A 21,046-nucleotide genomic window follows, 5' to 3' on the forward strand; every position below is an offset into this window, starting at 1 on the left:
CGGTTGTGTACATTCAAGTAACTGTTGTAGCGTTTTCCCAAATTAATGCTGCGTTTTCGTCTCTTAATAAAAGTTTTATTTTATTATACATAGATTCAGTGCTTGCGAGAGGGGAAATGCTGCCTCTGAAGACACCCAGAAATGGTATTTATTTTTTCAAGATTAGTCGGTGGTGGCTCAAGTGTTTTCTGTTTTGTATTGTTCAGAGGAGCCCCAAGGTATTGAATCCAGCCCTTGTTGCTGCCTACACCACCTGGCAGAAGCATTTCGCATATGCTAGTTGTCTTCATTTTATATTGAAGGCCTATCCCCACCCTACCTATTGAGATGTTGATTCCCACCTCCAATCAGAGAATGCCTGTCATGACAGGGACATGGGTGGTCAGATCTAGTGGTCAGAGCAGGAGTCAGGCTGGGTCGAGTACCAGAAGGCCAGAGTCCAAGACAGGCCAGAGGGCAAACCAAAATCTTGACAATGGTTAGGCCTCTGTTGTGCTGAGACCACTGCCTATCATGGTGACCAATATCGTCATACTGTTTCCTTGCTCTCCGTCTGTATCCATCTGTTGTTTTTTGTCTGCATGTGGTGTGGTGACCCCTAGTACAACAAGATAACCCCTGTATGCACACTGGACAGCAATTGACTCAACTGAGAAAAAAGAAATACATGCTCAACGGGCAGAACATTTCAGCTCACTTCTTAATCACCCTTCCAAAATTTCCAAGGACGCAGTTAATGCTCTTCCACAACATCCATTAAAAGGAGAACTCGTACTAGCCCCCACCTTATGAGAACACAACAGCAATCAAGCAGATGTCACAAAGCAAAGCACTCAGACTGGATGGCACGCTAGCAGATATCTATAAGCAGGGTGGCTACCACACTGGAAAGCACCTCACATGACTCTTCCACATTATTTGGGAGCAGGAGTAGGTGTCACAGGATTTTAAGGATGCCAACATTGTCCACCTCTATAAACATTAGGGTGATATGGCAAACTGATAATCATTGTGGCATTTCCCTACTCTCTGTTGCTGAGAAAAATCTTGCATGGGTCATACTGAAGACTTAACACCTATCTTGTGGAAATCAACTTTTCCAAGTCCCAATGTGGATTCCGGTCTGAATAGGGCTCTACAGACATGATCTTCACAGCTCATCAGCTTCAGGAAGAGTGCTGGGAGCAAAACTGTGGTCTTTATATGTTGTTTACCAAATTAGTTAAAACTCTGGACTCTAAAATCATGAGGGACTCTGGAAATTTTTGTTTATCTCTGGATGCCCTCCAAAATTTGTCATTTGGTCCTTCCATGATGGGTTGATGGCCAGAGTGGTGGAAAATGGTGAGATACTGGGCCTCTTTCCAGTCCTCAATGGCACCAAACAATGTTGCCTGCTGGGTCTCTAACTCTTTTCCATCCTTTTTTGGATATGCTTATGGGTGCATTTCCTGACATTGACAGAAGAGCATTCATCCAGTTCTGCACTGATGGGAAGTTGTGCAATCTGAAATGCTTCTGTGCTCACACAAAAGCGGCAGGTTTACTCATTAAGGAGATTTCATTTGCTGATGATTGCACTGGTTGCTCACTCTATTGATGACATTCAATTTATACAAGACCACTTTGCTAAGGCAGTCAATCACTTTGGTTTCAAAATCAGCTGAAAGAAAATTGAAGTACTGTACCAACCTGTGCCCAAGGATGCATATGTCTACCACTTATTAAGATCAACAACACTCCTCTCAATACAGTAGAGAAGTTTTGCTACCTAAAGAGTATGCTGTCACAGAATGCCACAATTGATGACAAGACTACCCATCACATAGCCAAGGCCAATTCTGCATATGGAATGCTCACACATCACCTATGAAACAATAGGGATGTCAAAATAAGCACAAAGCTAAATGTCTATTGGAGAGTCATGCTTACAATGCTTCTATATGGTTTTGAGACTTGGACAACATATCTCTGCCACATTAGGAAACTTGATCAGTTCCATATGTGCTGTCTTCAGCCTCTTTGCAGAATCAAATGGTAGAACAAGACTCCCAATACTGATATCCTTAATTGTTGTTGGATGTCTGACATTCAAAGCATGCTCATAAAAGCTCAGCTACATTGGTCAGAGCATCTCATTTGTATGGCCAAACTGAAACTACCAACAGCCATACTTTATGGTCATCTAAAGCAATGCACTTGTTTTCCTGGAGGCCACTACAAACAATATACAGACACGCTGAAGTCAAACTTGAAAGCATGTCAGGTTGATCCCATAACTGAGCAAGATGGCTGACGATTTGTCATGTTGCTATTAACTGCTTTGAAGCAAGGTGCATTAACACCTTATGTGAAAAACGTGAACACCACAAAGCAAGGATAAAACAGCCTACAATGGTCACGGCCAATCTTGCCTGTCCCACATATAACCATGTTTGTATTTCTCTCATTGGTCTGATCTCACATATACATAGGGTTACCAGATAGCAACTGTGAAAAAACGGGACAGGGGGTGGAGGGTAATAGGCGCCTATATAAAAAAAGTCCCAAAAAACAGGGCAGTCCCTTTAAAAATGGGACATCTGGTCACTCTACATATACATGTTCGCCTGTAATGTTTGCTGAATCCTTGTACATCGACACTGACATGAGACTCCATTATCATCTTACTTAGGTTGTAATCTCTTTGGGGCATGGACCATTGTCTTGTTCTCTGTTTGTACAGCATCTAGCACAATGGTGTCCTGGTCCATGACAAGGGCTCCTAAGTGTTATGGTAATACAAATAATAATAAAAAATAGTAACATCTTTGTGCCAGTATTCTGCAAAGACATACACGTGAGTTTAACTTCTAAGCCTGCAAACAGTCCCACTGACTACATCCAAAGAAAGAAAAGTCTGAAAGAAAAATTCAGCATGGTATTCTTTGGAAATATTTTTGCTCCTCTACCTTCTAACCTTCCAACTACCCAGCACTGGCTTGAGGCTGTTAACCTTTGGGATATTTCCATGGATTGAAAACTTTAGCTTTCTAATAGGTTATACTATAGATCTCAGACTTTTAAAAACAAGACATAGGAATCCTCACACTGAAGTCATGGCCTATCCCCATCCCAACTATAATTTTTTATACAATATTGAACCATTGTTGGCGGAGTGGAGGGAGTGGAGGCTGGGGTCTATGCCAACGCAGTCTTCATTGCCCATCTGCCAAATTTTCTAGCAAGTACATTCATGCATTCTCCCATGCTTGCCCTTATGCTGAGAAGGAGCGCCCAATAAAAATGTGTAAAGTGATCACATTATCCTCCATCAAATCCCCGTTCAAGTCTCACTTCTACCACGACACTTACAACAAAACTTGATAATAGATGACTGGCATCTAAATGTGGATTTCTGAGTCTAACTTTAGGCTCCAATTTAAAAAAAAAATTATTTCTAACTACAGTGAAGAGAATTTGTCATGTACAAGAATGTTCTATAAGACCCCTTTTCTTATCCGTGTACTGCAATTATAGCACCTCTTAAAAAAGACAAGTGTGCAATTAAAAATATATATATAGCATAATAAGGTACTGATGTGTATCAGACAAGATGCAAACTTGTTTTATGTACACTATAATTAGTAATCACAGTTCACTAAATTCTTGCAATATGTCTCATTTTAATTTGTGATAGTTAACATGTTTTAAACATAATCTTCAGGCAACATTTAAGTGAAACCTTCCTTGAGCTGCTTGACTATTTTGCATAAAATCTGGAGCAGCAGCCTCAAGAAATTATCACCTATTTAAAAGTGAATGTGGCCTAATAGTTCATTAAAGAAACTAATTCAACATAAAAACCTCAATTTTGCTAAATAATTTTTAAAACAAAATTTTAAGACAACTGCTGAGAAATTAGTAGTTCCCAGTAATGCTCTAGCATAAAAAGGATACACCCATTCCAGTTTAAGCCTCTTGGCTGGTAGTTCTACTTTTGCTTCCAAATTGTAAGATTCCACTTGATCTTTGGGCATGTACATGGTAACAGGACGTCCACGCAGAAACATTTTTACATATCCTTCTTCTACAAAAAGGGTCAGAAATGTTTAGAGAGTTACACATAAACACATCAGCAAAGATTTCTCCTCCAACTGCTCCCACCTATCATTTCAGTGAATAATATTTTTGCATAATATGGCGTTTCAAACTTATATTATAGGACATGTAGCTTTTGTTTTTGTTTTAGTCACAAACTAACGCTAGATAGGGGTTATCAAACAAAGGGCATGAAGTCCCCTTTTGGTCTAAATATTTTGAGACTAGCAGCAAACTCTTCAACCAGACTATGCATCAAAGAACTATAGAAATGAAAAGATTAAGACCAAACCATTACTTTCAGGGAAAATTAATACCGTATGTACATATTTCCTTTTTATACCAGAACTGAAGAAAAACACCAAAGTAAAAATTACAATTAACGCAGGAATGCCACTTAAAATTCTTTTATTTAGTTTTTGATGGATATTTACAGTTCTGAGCATAAGCTTCTAAAAATACTTAAACAGTTAGTTGCATTCTTTGCATCTCAGTGTAAAGATGTACTTTACACTTGATACATAATGTGAAAGGTACATCACATATAAACACAAACAATTAGTAAAAAGAATCATGCAGACGTACATGCAAAAACAGTTAAGTGTTTAAAGCATAGCTAAACATTGAAACAGGAATGACAAACTGACAACACATTATAGAAAGAAAAATGATGTACAGGAAAGAAGCTACAAAACTGAACTTTGCTAATAGAAAGTAAACATTTAGAGGAGAAAACACTAGAAATACTGTAGTTGGGGGTCTTATAAGAAATATGTCTGAGAATAGAAGCATGAATTAATAACAGATCTGAAAGTACTGACTTGGGGATTTCATGGGACTTATAAAACTAGGAGATCTAGGAAATGGCATGAAGGTCTGACTAGGACTTTTAGAAATTGGCAGGGCCAAACAGGGTGTCTTGTGAACTTCTGGTGAAGTTTGTCCAGATTCAAAACTTGCTGGCTCCTGCTGCTCCATCAGCAGATCAAAGGATTCAGCCTTGTTCTCATGTGAATCAAGCAGTTTTGGAGTCAGTGACATCTGTAGAGTTACTAGACAGAATAATCATGTGCACAGAGGAAATGGAAGGGCAGAAGTAACAAAATTATGTAAATAAACTTATACAATTAGGTATGTTAAAGTTATGCTAAGGATTTTCAAGCATCATTAACACACATGCCAGTATTAGTTTAATTTTAAAAACTAAAAGCTGTGTTTTAATGGGAGTACATGCAGGCATTATTGGCCCTAGTCTTGTTTATATCGAGAATTCAATCAATAAAGAAATGTCATATGTTTAAACTATATTTTGCTATTGAACTGCAGAAATGTATATGCTCAGGAAACCTAGTTGTTCTGCCACAGCACTGCTCTTGCACGGTGTCATGTATAATTATGGCACTATATTAAAAAGACTAATAGTTTTTTAACTCAGATTTCTAGTGAAAGAATGGAAAACAATGTTAAAAGTGGACACAACTAAAATGTTAACAGATGTGTGGAGTTCAAGATGACTGATAACACTGAAGACATGTTTGGATATTTATAAATAATTAGATTTCTAGTTCTCTACCAAGAAACAAAATATGCTCTTGCACTGCACAAGATAGATAACTACATCACTGTTCATATTAGCATGTGATACCCCTGTGATTAGGCTGAGAATATATTACCAGCACTAAAGATATTGAGGCATTATGAGACTGTACATTTGGAAAGTTAACAGATTTTAGTGATGTCAACTCTTATCGTGATTATTAAAAGGCAGGTAAGGGAGGAGATTATTAGGTCTCTCATTATTATTATTTGGTCACTTGAACCATAGTGACTTTTACAATTTTGACTACTAAAGTACATATAATACTGCACAATCCTTTCCCCCTACTTTCCTTAGCAAAGGTCATTAAATATCAGATCACTATAAAACTATAAATGTGAAGAGACAGAGGCATCAGAGGACTAGAAACAAGAACCCAAGGACCAAATTTTTACATAGCCTGTATTTCTGCACCCCCAAATTTTGTGAGCCCAAGCAAATGCAGGTGCATTTTCTCCTTTTAGGCAGTCATTAGGGCTGTCAAGTGATCAAAAAAATTAATTGCAATTAATTGCACTGTTAAACAATAATAGAATACCATTTGTTTAAATATTTTTGAATCTTTTATACATTTTCAAATATATTGATTTCAATTACAACATAGAATACAAAGTATACAGTGCTCATTTTATATTTATTTTTATTACAAATATTTGCACTGTAAAAAGCAAAAGAAATGGTATTTTTCAATTCACCTCATACAAGTACTGTAGTGCAATCTCTTTATCATGAAAGTTGAACTTACAAATGTAGAATTATGTACACAAGAACAAAACAATGTAAAACTGGAGAGCCTACAAGTCCACTCAGTCCTACTTCAGCCAATCGCTCAGACAAACAAGTTTTGGTTAATGGACAAACAAGGAGATAATGCTGCCCACTTCTTGTTTACAATGTCACTGAAAGTGAGAACAGGCATTTGCATGGCATGGTTGTAGCTGGCGTCGCAAGATATGTATGTGTCAGATGCACTAAAGATTCATATGTCCCTTCATGCTTCAACAGAGGACATATGTCCATGCTGATGATGGGTTCTGCTTGATAACAATCCAAAGCAGTGCAGACTGACGCATGTTCATTTTCATCATCTGAGTCGGATGCTACCTGCAGAAGGCTGATCTTCTTTTTTGGTGGTTCGGGTTCTGTAGTTTCTGCATCAGAGTGTTGCTCTTTTAAGACTTCTGAAAGCATCCTCCACACCTCGTCCCTCTCAGATTTTGGAAGGGACTTCAGATTCTTAGGCCTTGGTTCAAGTGCTTTAGCTATCTTTAGAAATCTCACATTGGTACCTTCTTTGTGTTTTGTCAAATCTGCAGTGAAAGGGTTCTTAAAATGAAAAACGTGCTGGGTCATCATCCGAGACAGCTATAACATGAGATATATGGTAGAATACGGGTAAAATAGAGCAGGAGACATACAATTCTCCCCCAAGGAGTTCAGTCACTAAGTAATTAACACATTATTTTTTTAACAAGCATCATCAGCATGGAAGCATGTCCTCTGGAATGGTGGCTAAAGCATGAAGGGGCATACGAATGTTTAGCATATCAGACATGTAAATACCTTGCAATGCTAGCTACAAAAGTGCCATGTGAACACCTGTTCTCACTTTCAGGTGACATTGTAAATAAGAAGCAGGCAGCAGTATCTTCTTTAAATGTAAACAAACTTGTTTCTCGTAGCAATTGGCTGAACAAGTAGGACTGAGTGGACTTGTAGGTTCTAAAGTTTTACATTGTTTTGTTTTTGAGTTCAGTTATGTAACAACAAAAAATCTACATTTGTAAGTTGCACTTTCACGCTAAAGAGATTGCACTACAGTACTTGAATGAGGTGAACTGAAAAATACTATTTCTTTTATTTACCATTTTTAGTGTGAAAATATTTATAATAAAAAATAATATAAAGTGAGCACTGTACACTTTGTATTCTGTGTTGTAACTGAAATCAAGATATTTTAAAATATAGAAAAACATCCAAAATATTTAATAAATTTCAATAAGTATTCTACTGTTTAACAGTGTGATTAATCACAATAATTTTTTTAATCGTGATTAATTTTTTTGAATTAATCGTGTGAGATAACTGTGATTAATCAAAAACCCTAGTAGTCAGATGTCTTAATGCTAATTGGACCTGCAATTGAACCCACTTTTGGTTACAGACATAAAACTGCATGATGAATACACAGTGGTGGGGTTGAGGCCCCTTCCAAAATTTAGTCTTGAGAGTAAAACAGTCATTCCTTTATAAGGGCTTAAACTTAATTGATGTAAAGCTAAAAGATGCAGGTTAGTGAAAAATTAGTTAAGAATAGGCAATTTCTAAAATCCAAGACAAGATCTCTGGTTATACCAGAGAGACAAGTTACAGACATGTACCAAATGTGCATATTTAATGTTCAATTCAATTATGTTTCAGAAATCAATACTATACATTTACTAAACATAATTCTGTATTACTATACTGTGCAAAAAAGCATTTAAAATGAATTATACACCTACTTCTGCTTACTGATAATTCAGACAAATCTACAATCTACCAAAGAAAATATAAGCAGAGGGAAAAACAATGTTTCTATAAGCATACATTAGATTTGCAGCAAAACAGCAAAAACAGGGCAGGTTCTATATCATAGGGCATGTCAGCAGAGGTGCAAAACAGCATTTCAAACACAGTGAGACATCCAGGTGCTGCCATATAGCTCTCTCAACACTGAATTTTTTAAAAAGTCATTTACCAAAGTCAACCAAAATCTAAATTATAACCCACTGTTATCATTATAGTGCGTCCAAGGGTTATAATTCAGTCACTGTTACATGAATATTTTTAACCTTACTCAAAATAAATTGAAGATTTTTAACTTTGCAATAGAAATGTATATTGGCTGTATAAAAACACAGCTTCTGTCACCCCGGTAACAGTTTTGCTTAGAGAGCTATGAGGTTTTGGAAGTGACGCCTACCTTTGCAGTGTGTCACACGGCGCTTCCCTTGTGATTACAGAGACAGAGACAGAAGTGCTAGATAAAGATGGGTTTGAGTACAGTCAGGCTCACCTACACCCCTGCTCTATTGGTTGTCCAGCTGTATCCTCTTAGAGGCTAACCTGTTGCTTGACAAAACATTGACCCATGGGCCATTCAGTGGATTGTGTGTAACTGCATTCAAAACTCTGTTTTTCTAGCCAAGAGTAATACATTTAGAGCTATTTTATCATTAAAAGATTGGTTTAAGCTCCATTATGTAACTTTATGATAAAAATAATTCAATATTTAGGAATACTGGATATACTTTGCCTAGAAAAAAACATGTAACTGATTTCAGTGGGAATTTTGCCTGAATCAGAAGGGTAAGATCAGACTCACGCAGGTTAAATTATTCATTTAAGTTATGAATCTCAATGGAAAATTTTGAAACAAAGACTATTACAGCCAAATGTGCCTTTTTCCAGGAAAGTGAAAAAGAAAAAGTTACTACAAGACAAAATTATAAATGTAGCATATCAGAAGCTATTTTCTTGTTCAAGAACTTAAGTGTCCATGAGAGGGAATTGGGCTGTGATCCAGAGAAGCAATAAGTACATGAGTAGTCCCAGCGAAATCAACAAGACTACTTAAGTGCTTGATGTGAGGCACAGGCTTATGTGCTTTGCTTGGGGGCCTTGATTATCAGCCCAAGAAACAGAAATCCTCCATCTTTAACTTAAATTATGATTATAGTCTGAAAAGTAACTATAAAAACACCACATGCTGAACCAGCAGATTTGTTCTCAGTGTGCATTCTATCACATTTGCTTATTCCAATGACAAAGTAAGTTTTTACTACTTTTTACTTTTGCTTGGCTCTGCAGAACCAACAGGGAAACAAGCTGTACTCTATTTTGTGTCACATGCCATCAACAGGATTGATAGTAAAGTTTTAATGGCAGAGGCAAATAAACTCTGTCCTTATTTAAATTTAGAATGTAGCCTGCAGAATCTTACTGATGGTGATAATGCATGAGCAGGAAAGAAAAGAACATTGACTTTCAAGTCAAAAGATGAGCTTCCAGAACTTCAGTTAGAAAAACAATATTTTTGTTGGTAACTTGGCAATTTTGCTCAGGAAAGAATTGAGACATAAATATGAAATCTCTTAATTGCATTTGCTCATTTTTATGAGTAGAATCACACGTAAAATATTGTATAATGCAGAGAGCCATAGTCTGAGCTTCACATATACTTCAACCCACAAAAACCTTAATCCTGTTTTGAACAGGAATATCTCTATTGAGTAAGAAGGTAGTTTCCATTTTCATGGCTTTTTATTCTTGGCCTTCTTGCCAAAAAGGATTCCAGTCGCAATGCAGACCCATTGGCCACTAGGAAGTAGGCCACCAGTGTCCTGTAAGTGAAAGGCTCTGCATCCTAACGCCAATTTCCCTGATAAATCACTGTACAATAAAAAGTGTATCAGCATGCAAGTTATCTCTTTAGAAATGGAGAAAAATAAAACAGAACCTACCTGCACTGAACATTGGTTCCTTGGGTTTGCTGTGAAAATAATCAAGGAGTTTTCTTTTAAAGTTTGCCATGCACACAACACTTTTCATATGCCATAGTAATAGTTCATATAATTTTATAAAACCAATTAATTAAAAACCACATACAACATGTGGACATGGTAAAAATAACATTTTCCTTGTAGTACCCTGCTCATAGATGCCAAAACTTTTTTTCACATTTCTAATACAACCATTTTCACATCCCTGGGATCTCAGCCTTTCTCCCACTAGATGTCAAGTTTTTTCCTTTGAAAATTTAGTCCAACCATGGCAGAAGTTAAGTATCTCTAGCACCTACAGTATCCCATCATTATTTTGCTCATCGGCCACCAATGCTTGTTAGTCCAAAAACAGTGTACAACTACACCAAAAAAGAAAGATATTATATTTTTTAAAGTGTATCTGTATATCAGTATGACAGAGGGCCTGGGCCTCTGTCCATAATTCACAGTTCATTGACAACTGAAAAAACATAACTGGGAGAGTATTTAAGTATTTTTGTACCCTGTCCATAAGTGGACACAACCAGTCAAACTCATCTGTGAAAGGTGGTATCTGAGCTAGGTCAGTAAGCCTTTGAAAGGCAACTACCAACCACTGTTAAGTGTTTCCTCTTCTTCAGTGGATCGTCTCCTGGAAGGTGGAGATTAAAGCTGTTGACAAACCCTATTGTGTGTGTGTGTGTGTGTTCAGAAAACTATTTGGGAAAATTCAGGAGGGGATTTAATAAGCATGTCTGTGGGGGATGAGAAAGGAGTTGCTATCTAGACACTGAGTGCAATGCTGACAAAGGAACCAAAGTGATCAGAGAGAGGGGATTGCTTTCAAGAGATGTAAGCTATTTTCTTTTCTTCTTCCCCCCCATCCCTTCTGTAATTCACTGCACTGTGCCATGATTGTTGGTAAACCATTTGTATTGAAAAGCCACTATGGAGTTAAGGAAAGTAGGGAAAGGAAGGAGTGCAAAATGGCAATATTTACTGAAACTGCTTCCATAGAAAGCTAATCTTTCATGCAGAACATGTTGTGATCAACAAAACCATCAGCTTTTAGTCTAATCTGATAACCTACGGTAGCAATGGATCTGAGTGGTAAATCTGTTCACTATTGGTTAAGGCATCATCACAGTGCCACCAAGAGGATCCAAGTTGGTTGGATCCCTCTTTTTAGCCTGGAATCTCTGTTTAATTTTTAAAAAGGCCTATGTCCAAGAGGTTATTACCATGTGAGTTTATGAGCTACGTGATTATTTATCTAGAAGGAATCAAAGAAATAAGGAAAACAGGACAACATTTCCAAAACAGAGTTTACATGCTTCCTCTGCAAAAGTTAGTATATTTCCCTAAAATAAATATAGAAACTTCAGTTGTGCTATAAAGAGTTTTGTGCCAAACCTGGAAACTAAAATCAGATTTTAAAGTATGAAACAGAGATTGTAGTCCTGCTTTACATGCAAATCTCAACACAACCTTAACTATGGAGACATTACCAAATGCCTCCAAAATGAGTATGAACAGTCACTTTAAAAATCTGCTAACGTATCAGCAGAGGGAAGACATGATGCCCTAGATAAGTGACTGCATTATCCAAAGAAAAAAATCATGAGAAGCAACATGAAGGAGTCCAACAACGTACCTGAAAGAAGGATTAATAACGCTAAGCTTTTCTGGCATTACAGTATGCAACTCAAAATTTTCACACGGCTCATGGCTTGGAATACAATAAGGAAAACAAAATGTGTAATCTCAACCTGAAAAAGTATTTAGATGATGGAGTACTTTAAAACTATCCTCTGTTCAATGCAGAATAGGCATCTCATGTCTGATTGCTGTATCATCAGAAAATCCAACCTTTCAATAGTTGCTTATTTAAAATTAGTAACTTCATTATTAGGGCCGTCAGTGTGGGGAAGAGGGAAACATTAAAAACATCACATACTTCTCACTGTTCTTTTTACCACTAGAAGAACTGCTGGTGGATCCAGTGCGATTGCGGCTGCCTTTGGAATCTCCATAGCTTTCCCTTCGACCTCCTGGGGATACACGTTCAGCTGAGCTGGTTCTTTTGACAGTACTAACAAAAAAGGGAGTAAGTTATATAGCAGTACATATAAAAGTATTTTATTACAAAAGGATTTTGATAAACTATACCTCAGAAAGTTTAATTGAACTTTTATTTCTAAGAGCATTAACATAACTATTTAACAAATTATTTTCCAGAACAGATAATGATTTAGGTTACTAAGAACTGAATTGCAGCAGTCGTAGATACCCAGCAAAATAGTCCTGCAATGGAGATTAACATGGCTGCCTTTTTGCTTATTTTTCAGTCTACAAGAGGTGCTATACTAGTATCACTGATGCCAGTTGGAATATCAACTGCTCAGGTATATGCAATACATAGACTTCTGAAGCAGAATATCAGAGAGGTCACACTTACAATTTTTGTGTATCAGTCCAAACTACCTAAATTTAGAGAACAGAGTGATAGATTTAAAAAGAAAGTATAACGTGACATTCCTAGCCATATTACACACAATTCTCAAAGTAGGTCAAATTTTGAGCACTAATAAGCTGACCATGTCTTTTCATATCCATTCAGTCTTTAATTCAGTATCAAATACTCTATCCTGTACTTTCAACCCAGTTTTAATATACCCAAAGGTAATGAGTAAACTGAGACCTCTTAAATATTTCTGCTGTTTCAGACACTATCTTGTCAACATGTGACACTTCTACTTACATTTATGAAAAAAAACATAGACCCTAAAAAGATCTTTTCCCCTTTTCCTCTGCGAGGGAGTTCTCAGAGGGCTAATTTCCCCTTCCAACCTTCCTCCAAACATCTCTACCAGGAGGGTTTTGCATCACTCTTTAGTGTGCCCTCAGCATCCAGCTCTCTTTAGCTAGACAGAAGACTCAACCATAAACAGTTTTAGTAACTAGTGAAATAGATTGGCCACTTAAGACTTTATATTGAAAGGGGGAGAGAGATTACTGTGGTCACTTCACCAACTTGCCAGACCTGAACCACTATTCTTTAGCTGCTAAGTTGCTATCTAACCAAGCACTACTCTGAAAGGATGTCTCCATTTTAAGTTCTACACAGTCAGAAACACCAGATGCATCCTGGAAAGCTTTATATCAGCTACCATATTCTCTCTTTTGGAGCACCTGAGGATGGTACAAATTGTTTTGGATGCATTCTGATACAAAACCCAACCAAAAGGTAAATTATTAAGTTGAAATAAGAATATTCTTTTGGGTGATGAACTAACACAGAAAATATGTGGGTTGCTAAGCTGCATAGGTAGGTGGGAAAAATAAATTGCCAACAACGAAGAGACGGCAGTAAGAGATCAAATCTTGCTTTCGCTTCAGAAACCAGTATGTTTTAGGCTGGCCCTGGGTGAAAGGGATAAATGAGGAACACCCAGATCAAGCTCCTCCAACCAATTAGATAAAATATTGGCAGCCAGAACATAGTGAAAACATTTGAATGTATAATGTAGTCTATTTTAATGTTTCTCCAATTACAAACTAAGGTCCTGATCCTGAAAACATTTACTCTTATGAGTGCCTCTACTTGCATGAGTTGCCCACTGAACTCCATTACACCAGTTTATAAAATTAAGCCTATGTTTGTAGGATCAGGGCCTATCTTTTGTATTATGTTCACTAGCTATGGAATGAAAAGGTAACATCACTTTAAAAATGCAACTTGTTGCATTAATATTAGATAATTAGTAAGTTACAGAGCACATTTTAATTTCACTTTAAATGTCAAAAACTTAGCAACAAATATTAAATAACTTCACTACCGTCTACAACACAAACTGCTGTCTTCTTTCTGGAGAAAGAAATCATTTTAAAAGTATATTAACATGGAAGGACAAAAACAATGTTCTTAAATAAAAATATTTTACAATTCATATTTTACCATTAATGTTAATGTTTGAATATGCCTTTAAATATATGAATACTTTCAATTTCACTTGTAAAGTTCTTAAGCTCATCCTGAAAATTACAAGAGAATTGAAATTAAGAACGCTTTCTTTTAACTGAAGCATTGTCTTCAGTTAAAAAATGTGTGGCAACTTGAGAAGTTTGAACCTTATTTTCAGAAAAGTTCCATATAAAATTGATGGCTAAGCATGACACTGCTATTGACTAGCAGAGGGGTGGGCAAACTTTTTGGCCCGAGGGCCACATCTGGTTGGGGAAATTGCATGCAGGGCCATGAATGCAGGACTGGGGCAGGGTGTTGGGGTGCGGGAGGGACTGCAAGGTATGGGAGGGGGTGCTGTGTGCAGGAAGGGGCTCAGGGCAAGGGGTTGGGGTGCAGGAGGAGTGTGGAGTGTATGAGGGGGCTCAGGGCAGGGGGTTGGGATGCAGGAAGGGTGTGGAGTGTGAGAGGGGCTCAGGGCAGGGGGTTGCGGTGCAGGAAGGGTGCAGGGTGCGGCGGAGGCTCATGGCAGGGGGTTGGGGTACAGGAGGGGTGCAGGGTGCGGCTGAGGGTTGGGGTGCAGGCAGGGTGATGCAGGTGGCTCAGGGCAGGGAGTTGCAGTATGGGGTGCAGGAGGGGTTCAGGGTGCGGGCTCCGGCCTGGCACCGCTTACCTAGAGCTACTGGAAGCAGCCGGCACCACGTCCCTACAGCCCTTGAGGGGGGCAGAGGGCTCCACGCATTGCCCTCGCCTGTGGGTACCTCCCCCAAAACTCCCATTGGCCATGGTTCCCCATTCCCGGCCAATGGGAGCTGGGGGGGGGGAGAAGAGAAAGGTGCCGGCAGGCGAGGGAAGCGCACGGAGCCCTCTGCCCCTGCCCCCAGAGGCCGCAGGGACATGGTGCTGGCTGCTTCTGTGAGCAGCGCGGGGCCCGCTGCGCCATGGGGGTGGCAGTCCCGTGGGCCGGATCCGGCTCATGGGCTGTAGTTTGCCCACCCCTGGATTAGTACTATTTCATCAGTTATGACACAGTCTGTTAGATATTAATACTAACACATGCATGCTAATACATCCTTTGTGCATCCTTAATTATGATCATGTGCCAAATTCTAACCTCAATTACACTTCTGAATAGAAAATAAGGGAAAACCACAAGAAAAATGAGAGAGAATGCTCTATTTTAAGGGCTATTTCAGGGAAACACCATTTCCTTTAGCATATCATGTACTTTTCTCTCTCAAGTGGATATTTCTACTGACCTCAAATATAGAATGCAATTATCATAAACTTCAATTTAATGTTTAAAATATTACTTAACAGTTTCACTATATTTAAATACATCTTAAAATAAGGGATGAATGGTCACCAAAAGGGATAAATCAATGAAATAAAGGATGATCCCTTAAAATGAGGGACCGGTGGTCACCCTAGCTCTGAAACCTCTATTATTTTATAGGACCCAATGGAGAGCTAGGCATTTCACAAGTACATGGTCCCTACCTCATTGAATTTATAATTTAGATTTTAGCCTTGACACAATGAGCAATAGTGACAGGCAGTAGGGAAGTGAAGAGGCAAGAAAAGATAAGAGTTATAGCAACACCATCATACTGTTAAATCAATATAAGCATGCACGTATTTTGGTAGGTCTAATACCATATTTTTATATAATTAAAAAACTAAGATGCTACAGTGAACACTATTGACATGCTTATTCTGGACACAGCAGACATACTGATATTTCAAGTGGAATTTAAATGAGAAGCATAAGGATCACAGAAACTAGGACACCGACTTATAGGGGTGTTCAAGAATAATTGAGTCCAGAATTTGGCCTTCATAATTAATCTTAAGAAAAGGTAGTTTTTAATGGTGCAACACCAGGACAAAAAGTTTGACTTACAATACTTAGGAAACAAGCTGCAATAAGCAATTATGTGTGAAGGAATTTGCATTATGAAAAATCATCACTATAATTGAGATAATATTAGCACGAAAAGTAGAGGTACCATTACTGAGTTAATTATTTTATAAAAGTTCTGGTGCATTTAAACACATTGGTTATGAGTATATGTTGCAAAATTTATTTCTGAGAATACTAAAGGTTGTAATAGTTAATACAATTATGTATTAGGATATAAACACCACCACTAAAATAACCCCCCTGCACAGACTGAGCTATGATAGAAAGGAAAACCTACTGAACTATGACACTACAATACTACTAAGAATCCCTCACCTTACAGTAGTTTTTTTCAGTTTGCATGCATTGAGAAGACTCACAGACCTGTGTAATCCATGACTGAGAGGTGCATAAACAAAGCAGAATAAAAGTGAATACAACAAGTGTGGAAGCAAGACACATTTAAAACAAACTTACAATTAAAGACACACATGACTTCACATTCAAGATATGAAAATACATGCAAGAATGAAGTACCATGGATTTTACTGGCTCCTCAGTCAGCTCTTTGTACTAATGTGTGGTCAGTTCAAAATACGTATTTATAGTCCAACAATATATCCATGTGTGATAAGAATGTTTAGCAATACTTTATATATACTGCCCATCTCCGCAGCTTCAACAAACAGCCTAAGTCAGTGTTTTTCAAACTGGGGTCGCCGCTTGTGTGGGGATAGCCCCTGGCGGGCTGGGCCGGTTTGTTCGGCTAGACCTGTGGATGGGGCAGGTAAACAAACCGGCCCGCCAGGGGCTTTCCCTACACAAGTGGCGACCCCAGTTTGAGAAACACTAGCCTAAGTTCTCTTAAAAATCAGTGGATATCATTAAAAAAATTGATAATATCAAGCTAGAGAACAAGATGCTATTACTACTAGCCTAGCAAGAATAAGCATAAGAATATAAATCGTCACACATATATACAACGCAATGGTGTGGTAATGGTACAAATATTTAGGATGGTTGCATTGATCTGTGATGAAGTCACAAATGAGATAAACAAGGCAATAAAAGCCTATGGCAGTAAAGCCTTTACAGCATATTATCTTACATAAAACTATTTTACAGATATTTGAGAGGGTTTAAAACCACTGAAATAATTTTTAGTATCCTTATACTAGGAAAACAAGGTATTGTATATTTACCATAAGTAATACCAATACCCCAGAGGTCTGTAGTAGGAACAGTCCTATTCAACATATTAATAAACATATTAATAAATAATCTGGAAAAAGGGGTAAACAGTAAGGTGGCAATATTTGCAGATTATACGAAACTACTCAAGATAGTTAAGTCCCAGGCAGACTGTGAAGAGCTACAAAAGGATCTCACAAAACTTGGTGACTGGGCAACGAAATGGAAGATGAAATTCAGTGTTGATAAATGCAAAGTAATGTACACTGGAAAACATAATCCCAACTATACATATAAAATGATGGGGTATAAATTATCTGTTGCCACTCAAGAAAGAGATTTTGGAGTCATTGTGGATAGTTCTCTGAAAACATCCACTCAATGTACAGTTGCAGTGAAAAAAGCAAACAGAATGTTGGGCATCATTAAGAAAAGGATAGATAATAAGACAGAAAATATCATATTGCCTCTATATAAATCCATGGTATGCCCACATCTTAAATACTGCGTGCAGATGTGGTCGCCCCATCTCAAAAAAGATATATTGGACTTGGAAAAGGTTCTGAAAAGGGCAACAAAAATTATTTGGGGTATAGAACGGCTTCCGTATGAAGAGAGATTAATAAGATTGGGACTTTTCAGCTAGGAAAAGAGACGACTAAGGGGGGATATGATAGAGGTTTATAAAATCATGACTGGTGTTGAGAAAGTAAATAAGGAAATATTATTTACTCCTTCTCATAACACAAGAACTAGGGGTCACCAAATGAAATTAATAGGCAGCAGGTTTAAAACAAAGAAAAGGAGGTATTTCTTCACAAAACTCACAGTCAACCTGTGGAACTCTTTGCCAGAGGATGTTGTGAAGGCCAAGACTACAACAGGGTTAAAAAAAGAACTACCGGTAGTTAAATTCATGGAGGATAGGTCCATCAATGGCTATTAGCCAGGATGAGCAGGGATGGTGTCCCTAGCTTCTGTTTGCCAGAAGCTGGGAATGGGAGACAAGGAATGGATCACTTGCTGATTACCTGTTCTGTTCATTCCCTCTGGGGCACCTGGCATTGGCCACTGTTGGAAGACAGGATACTGGGCTAGATGGACCTTTGGTCTGACCCATATGGCTGTTCTTATATTCTTACATTCTTAAGTAACTTCATAGGACTCAGAGGGAGAAGAAAACATCTAAATGTACCATGAAATAGCTTTTCTATTACAAAGGTCGCAGTTTAAAATCTAATATAGTGGGCCTTTCCAGGACTAGAACTATTTTTGGAAATAGTTTTTCCCAAAAAGCATAAAGAGCCTAATTCTAGACATACACAGTCTCAAAATATCGGGGCTTAGGCCCATCCTGAATCAAAGACCAGTCTAACTGGGCAGGTTAGGGGCGGAATTAGGTAACTTGTGTAACAGGGTATTTAAAGTGTGCAAGATATTTGAAGTTGCTCAGAGGTTTGCAATATTAGAATAAGTCTGGGTGGAGATGGGTAAGTGGAGAGAGTGAAGGTGCAATGGTCAAAAGGTATCTGACAAATTCATCACATATGTATTAAAGGATATGTTAAACATACTATGACTGTATGGTATATAGATATCTATATCAATAATAGTGAAGTGTTTTGCTAACGAAACAGGAAACCTGGGCAGTGTTAGCCTGGCTAATGGGGGTAACTCCAGAAGAAAATATTCTAGTTGGCTTACCGAAATTTCCAAAGTTTATATTGGTGTAATTCCATTGACTTTAACAAAGGTACCCTGACGTACAAACATCAGAGAAGAGAACCAGGCCTGCTGTATCTATATTTCCACTGGAATTTCTCTCTCTCTTTCTCTTTCACACACACACACACACACACACACACACACACACACACTCTCTTTCACCTAAATGAAACGAATCTAATAATATTCAAGTTCAAGCCAAGCTTTCAGACCCACAATGTTGAAGTGAGGTCAAAATTTGAATCAGAAAATTTGCCAAACCCAATTAAGGTCATTTTAAATGGTGCACAAATTGGTTAAACTCTAACTAAAATTATTACAATACTTATAACAGTATATTTCACATTTTTGTCTAACATGCTCCCTCACCTTCATTTAAATTAATTAGAATAAATTCAAGAACTCTTTTATGGCTTTAATTGCATTATGCCTTTGAGTGTGCTACATTAATATCTTCTATTGTTAGTGACGCAATGTAATAGATTAGTTTTGCCACCCAAAGTTCACTTTAGAGAGAATGTTTGTGTTTATTTTCCATTTATTTAAAAACTTTTTTTGATATTTGAGGGTATTAAAACAGAAGAATTAATTGAAACTGCATATTGATTTTGTGTTTATGCCCGTTAAAAATCATTGTTGCTCCAGTACAGAATGTAGTACATTAATTCCAAGAGATAGAGCAATTTCTCAGAGGGCATGTGTTGCTAGTTTGGAAGCAACAGGAATTTATCATATTAAAGTATTTTATACTCTGTACAAAACCATGCTTTTTATAGTGTTCTTTTTTGTACCAGTTTCTTTATTTTGATCGCCAGTCCTCACAGTTCTGCCCCACTGTGGTATCTTACAATCTCCTCAAGCAGAGAGAATGAGTGATTCTTTCCTTTTGAAAGCTAAGATATATGCTAGTCTATAGACTGCACCAGAATCCCTACTGAGCAAGATATGGCCTGTATTCTTTTCCCCTACATTTTCTCCTCTTTTACTTTTGTCTAATGCAAACAAAGCTATCCCAAATCAGCTCCAAAATCTAGATTTTAATTGGGAACACAAAGCATTACCACGATGCGGTGGATTGCTTCTGGAATATCTAAGTTTACAAGCAGCTGAATGTTTTCAAATCCTTCAGTGTAAAAAGAACAATGATCTTTTGTTTTTGTTTTTATTAGCTGAAGTCAGCACAGAATGGTTTCTTTAAAATTACACATATTATATAAATGAAGGAACAAGTTAAGCTTCTAAATGCAAATAAAGAGCTATGGGAAAAAAGTTCCTTTTTGCTGACACCTTTTCATTTGTATCACACACATGCTCTTCCACAGTATTTGAATGTGGAATGGCCCAATATAAATGTAAAATAGTTAATGAATTCATTTTTCTCACCATTTGTAAGCATAAAATATTTATTCAGAGTAAAGCTACTCCAATTATGGAATATCTGGAGCATAATTTACCACAAAAACTGGGAATTCTACCAGTTAATTTAGGGGTCAATATCAAAAGCTTTCAGCAGTGGACAATAATCTACAAAGTAAAAACTGTCTTCCTTTCACAGTAATTCATTGAAGAAGTAATTTTTTAAAATATCTATTCCTCCTGAAGTTTAGTTACATGATGAACTATAACACTGTACAATATACATTTCTGAAAGACAGACTTAAATAAATTTGAAAGTAGCAAATGCTACTTTAAAACCTACATTTTAGAATCTATAAAGTTAAAATTACCTATAACTAAATTTGTCATTATACCGGTTCATTTCAAAAAAAGATTTTTTAAAAGAAACAATTATCTCACGTACTATAGTACCTGAATTTATAAATTACATTTCTGTGAGAATGAGAGAAATAACACTGTCTTAATAAGCATCTAGTTAACAGGAAAGATTGCCTATGTCTACTGTTTCTTCTCCCATATGGAGGTGTCTCAGGTTATTTTCTCACTGTTTATTTAAAATCTGTGGGTGAGACTCTCATCCCCCCTCTGGTCCCCTGTCACTGGGTAGAAAGGTCAGTGAAGAATTTCCATAGAACAGAAACTGAGGAAGATAGCCACAGGCT

The 21,046-nt window shown here is 37.4% G+C and overlaps 1 protein-coding gene across 4 annotated transcripts in view; it reads right to left on the minus strand.

The window, feature by feature from the left end:
• The window catches only part of EML1 (EMAP like 1), a 134,337-nt gene that overhangs the window by 46,183 nt on the left and 67,108 nt on the right, over positions 1–21,046 (minus strand). For 2 of the 4 annotated variants that reach the window (XM_045015259.1, XM_045015262.1), the window contains 4 exons: positions 16,407–16,469; positions 12,161–12,295; positions 10,183–10,211; positions 3,940–4,069 (listed from right to left, as the gene is read on the minus strand). In XM_045015259.1, coding sequence (XP_044871194.1) covers positions 3,940–4,069; positions 10,183–10,211; positions 12,161–12,295; positions 16,407–16,469 — 357 coding nt within the window. The remainder of the gene's footprint in view (positions 1–3,939; positions 4,070–10,182; positions 10,212–12,160; positions 12,296–16,406; positions 16,470–21,046) is intronic. The other 2 variants (XM_045015261.1, XM_045015263.1) reach the window with 1 other exon arrangement.

This window comes from Mauremys mutica, chromosome 4 (assembly GCF_020497125.1).
Source record: "Mauremys mutica isolate MM-2020 ecotype Southern chromosome 4, ASM2049712v1, whole genome shotgun sequence".
NCBI classification, from domain to species: Eukaryota; Metazoa; Chordata; order Testudines; family Geoemydidae; genus Mauremys; species Mauremys mutica.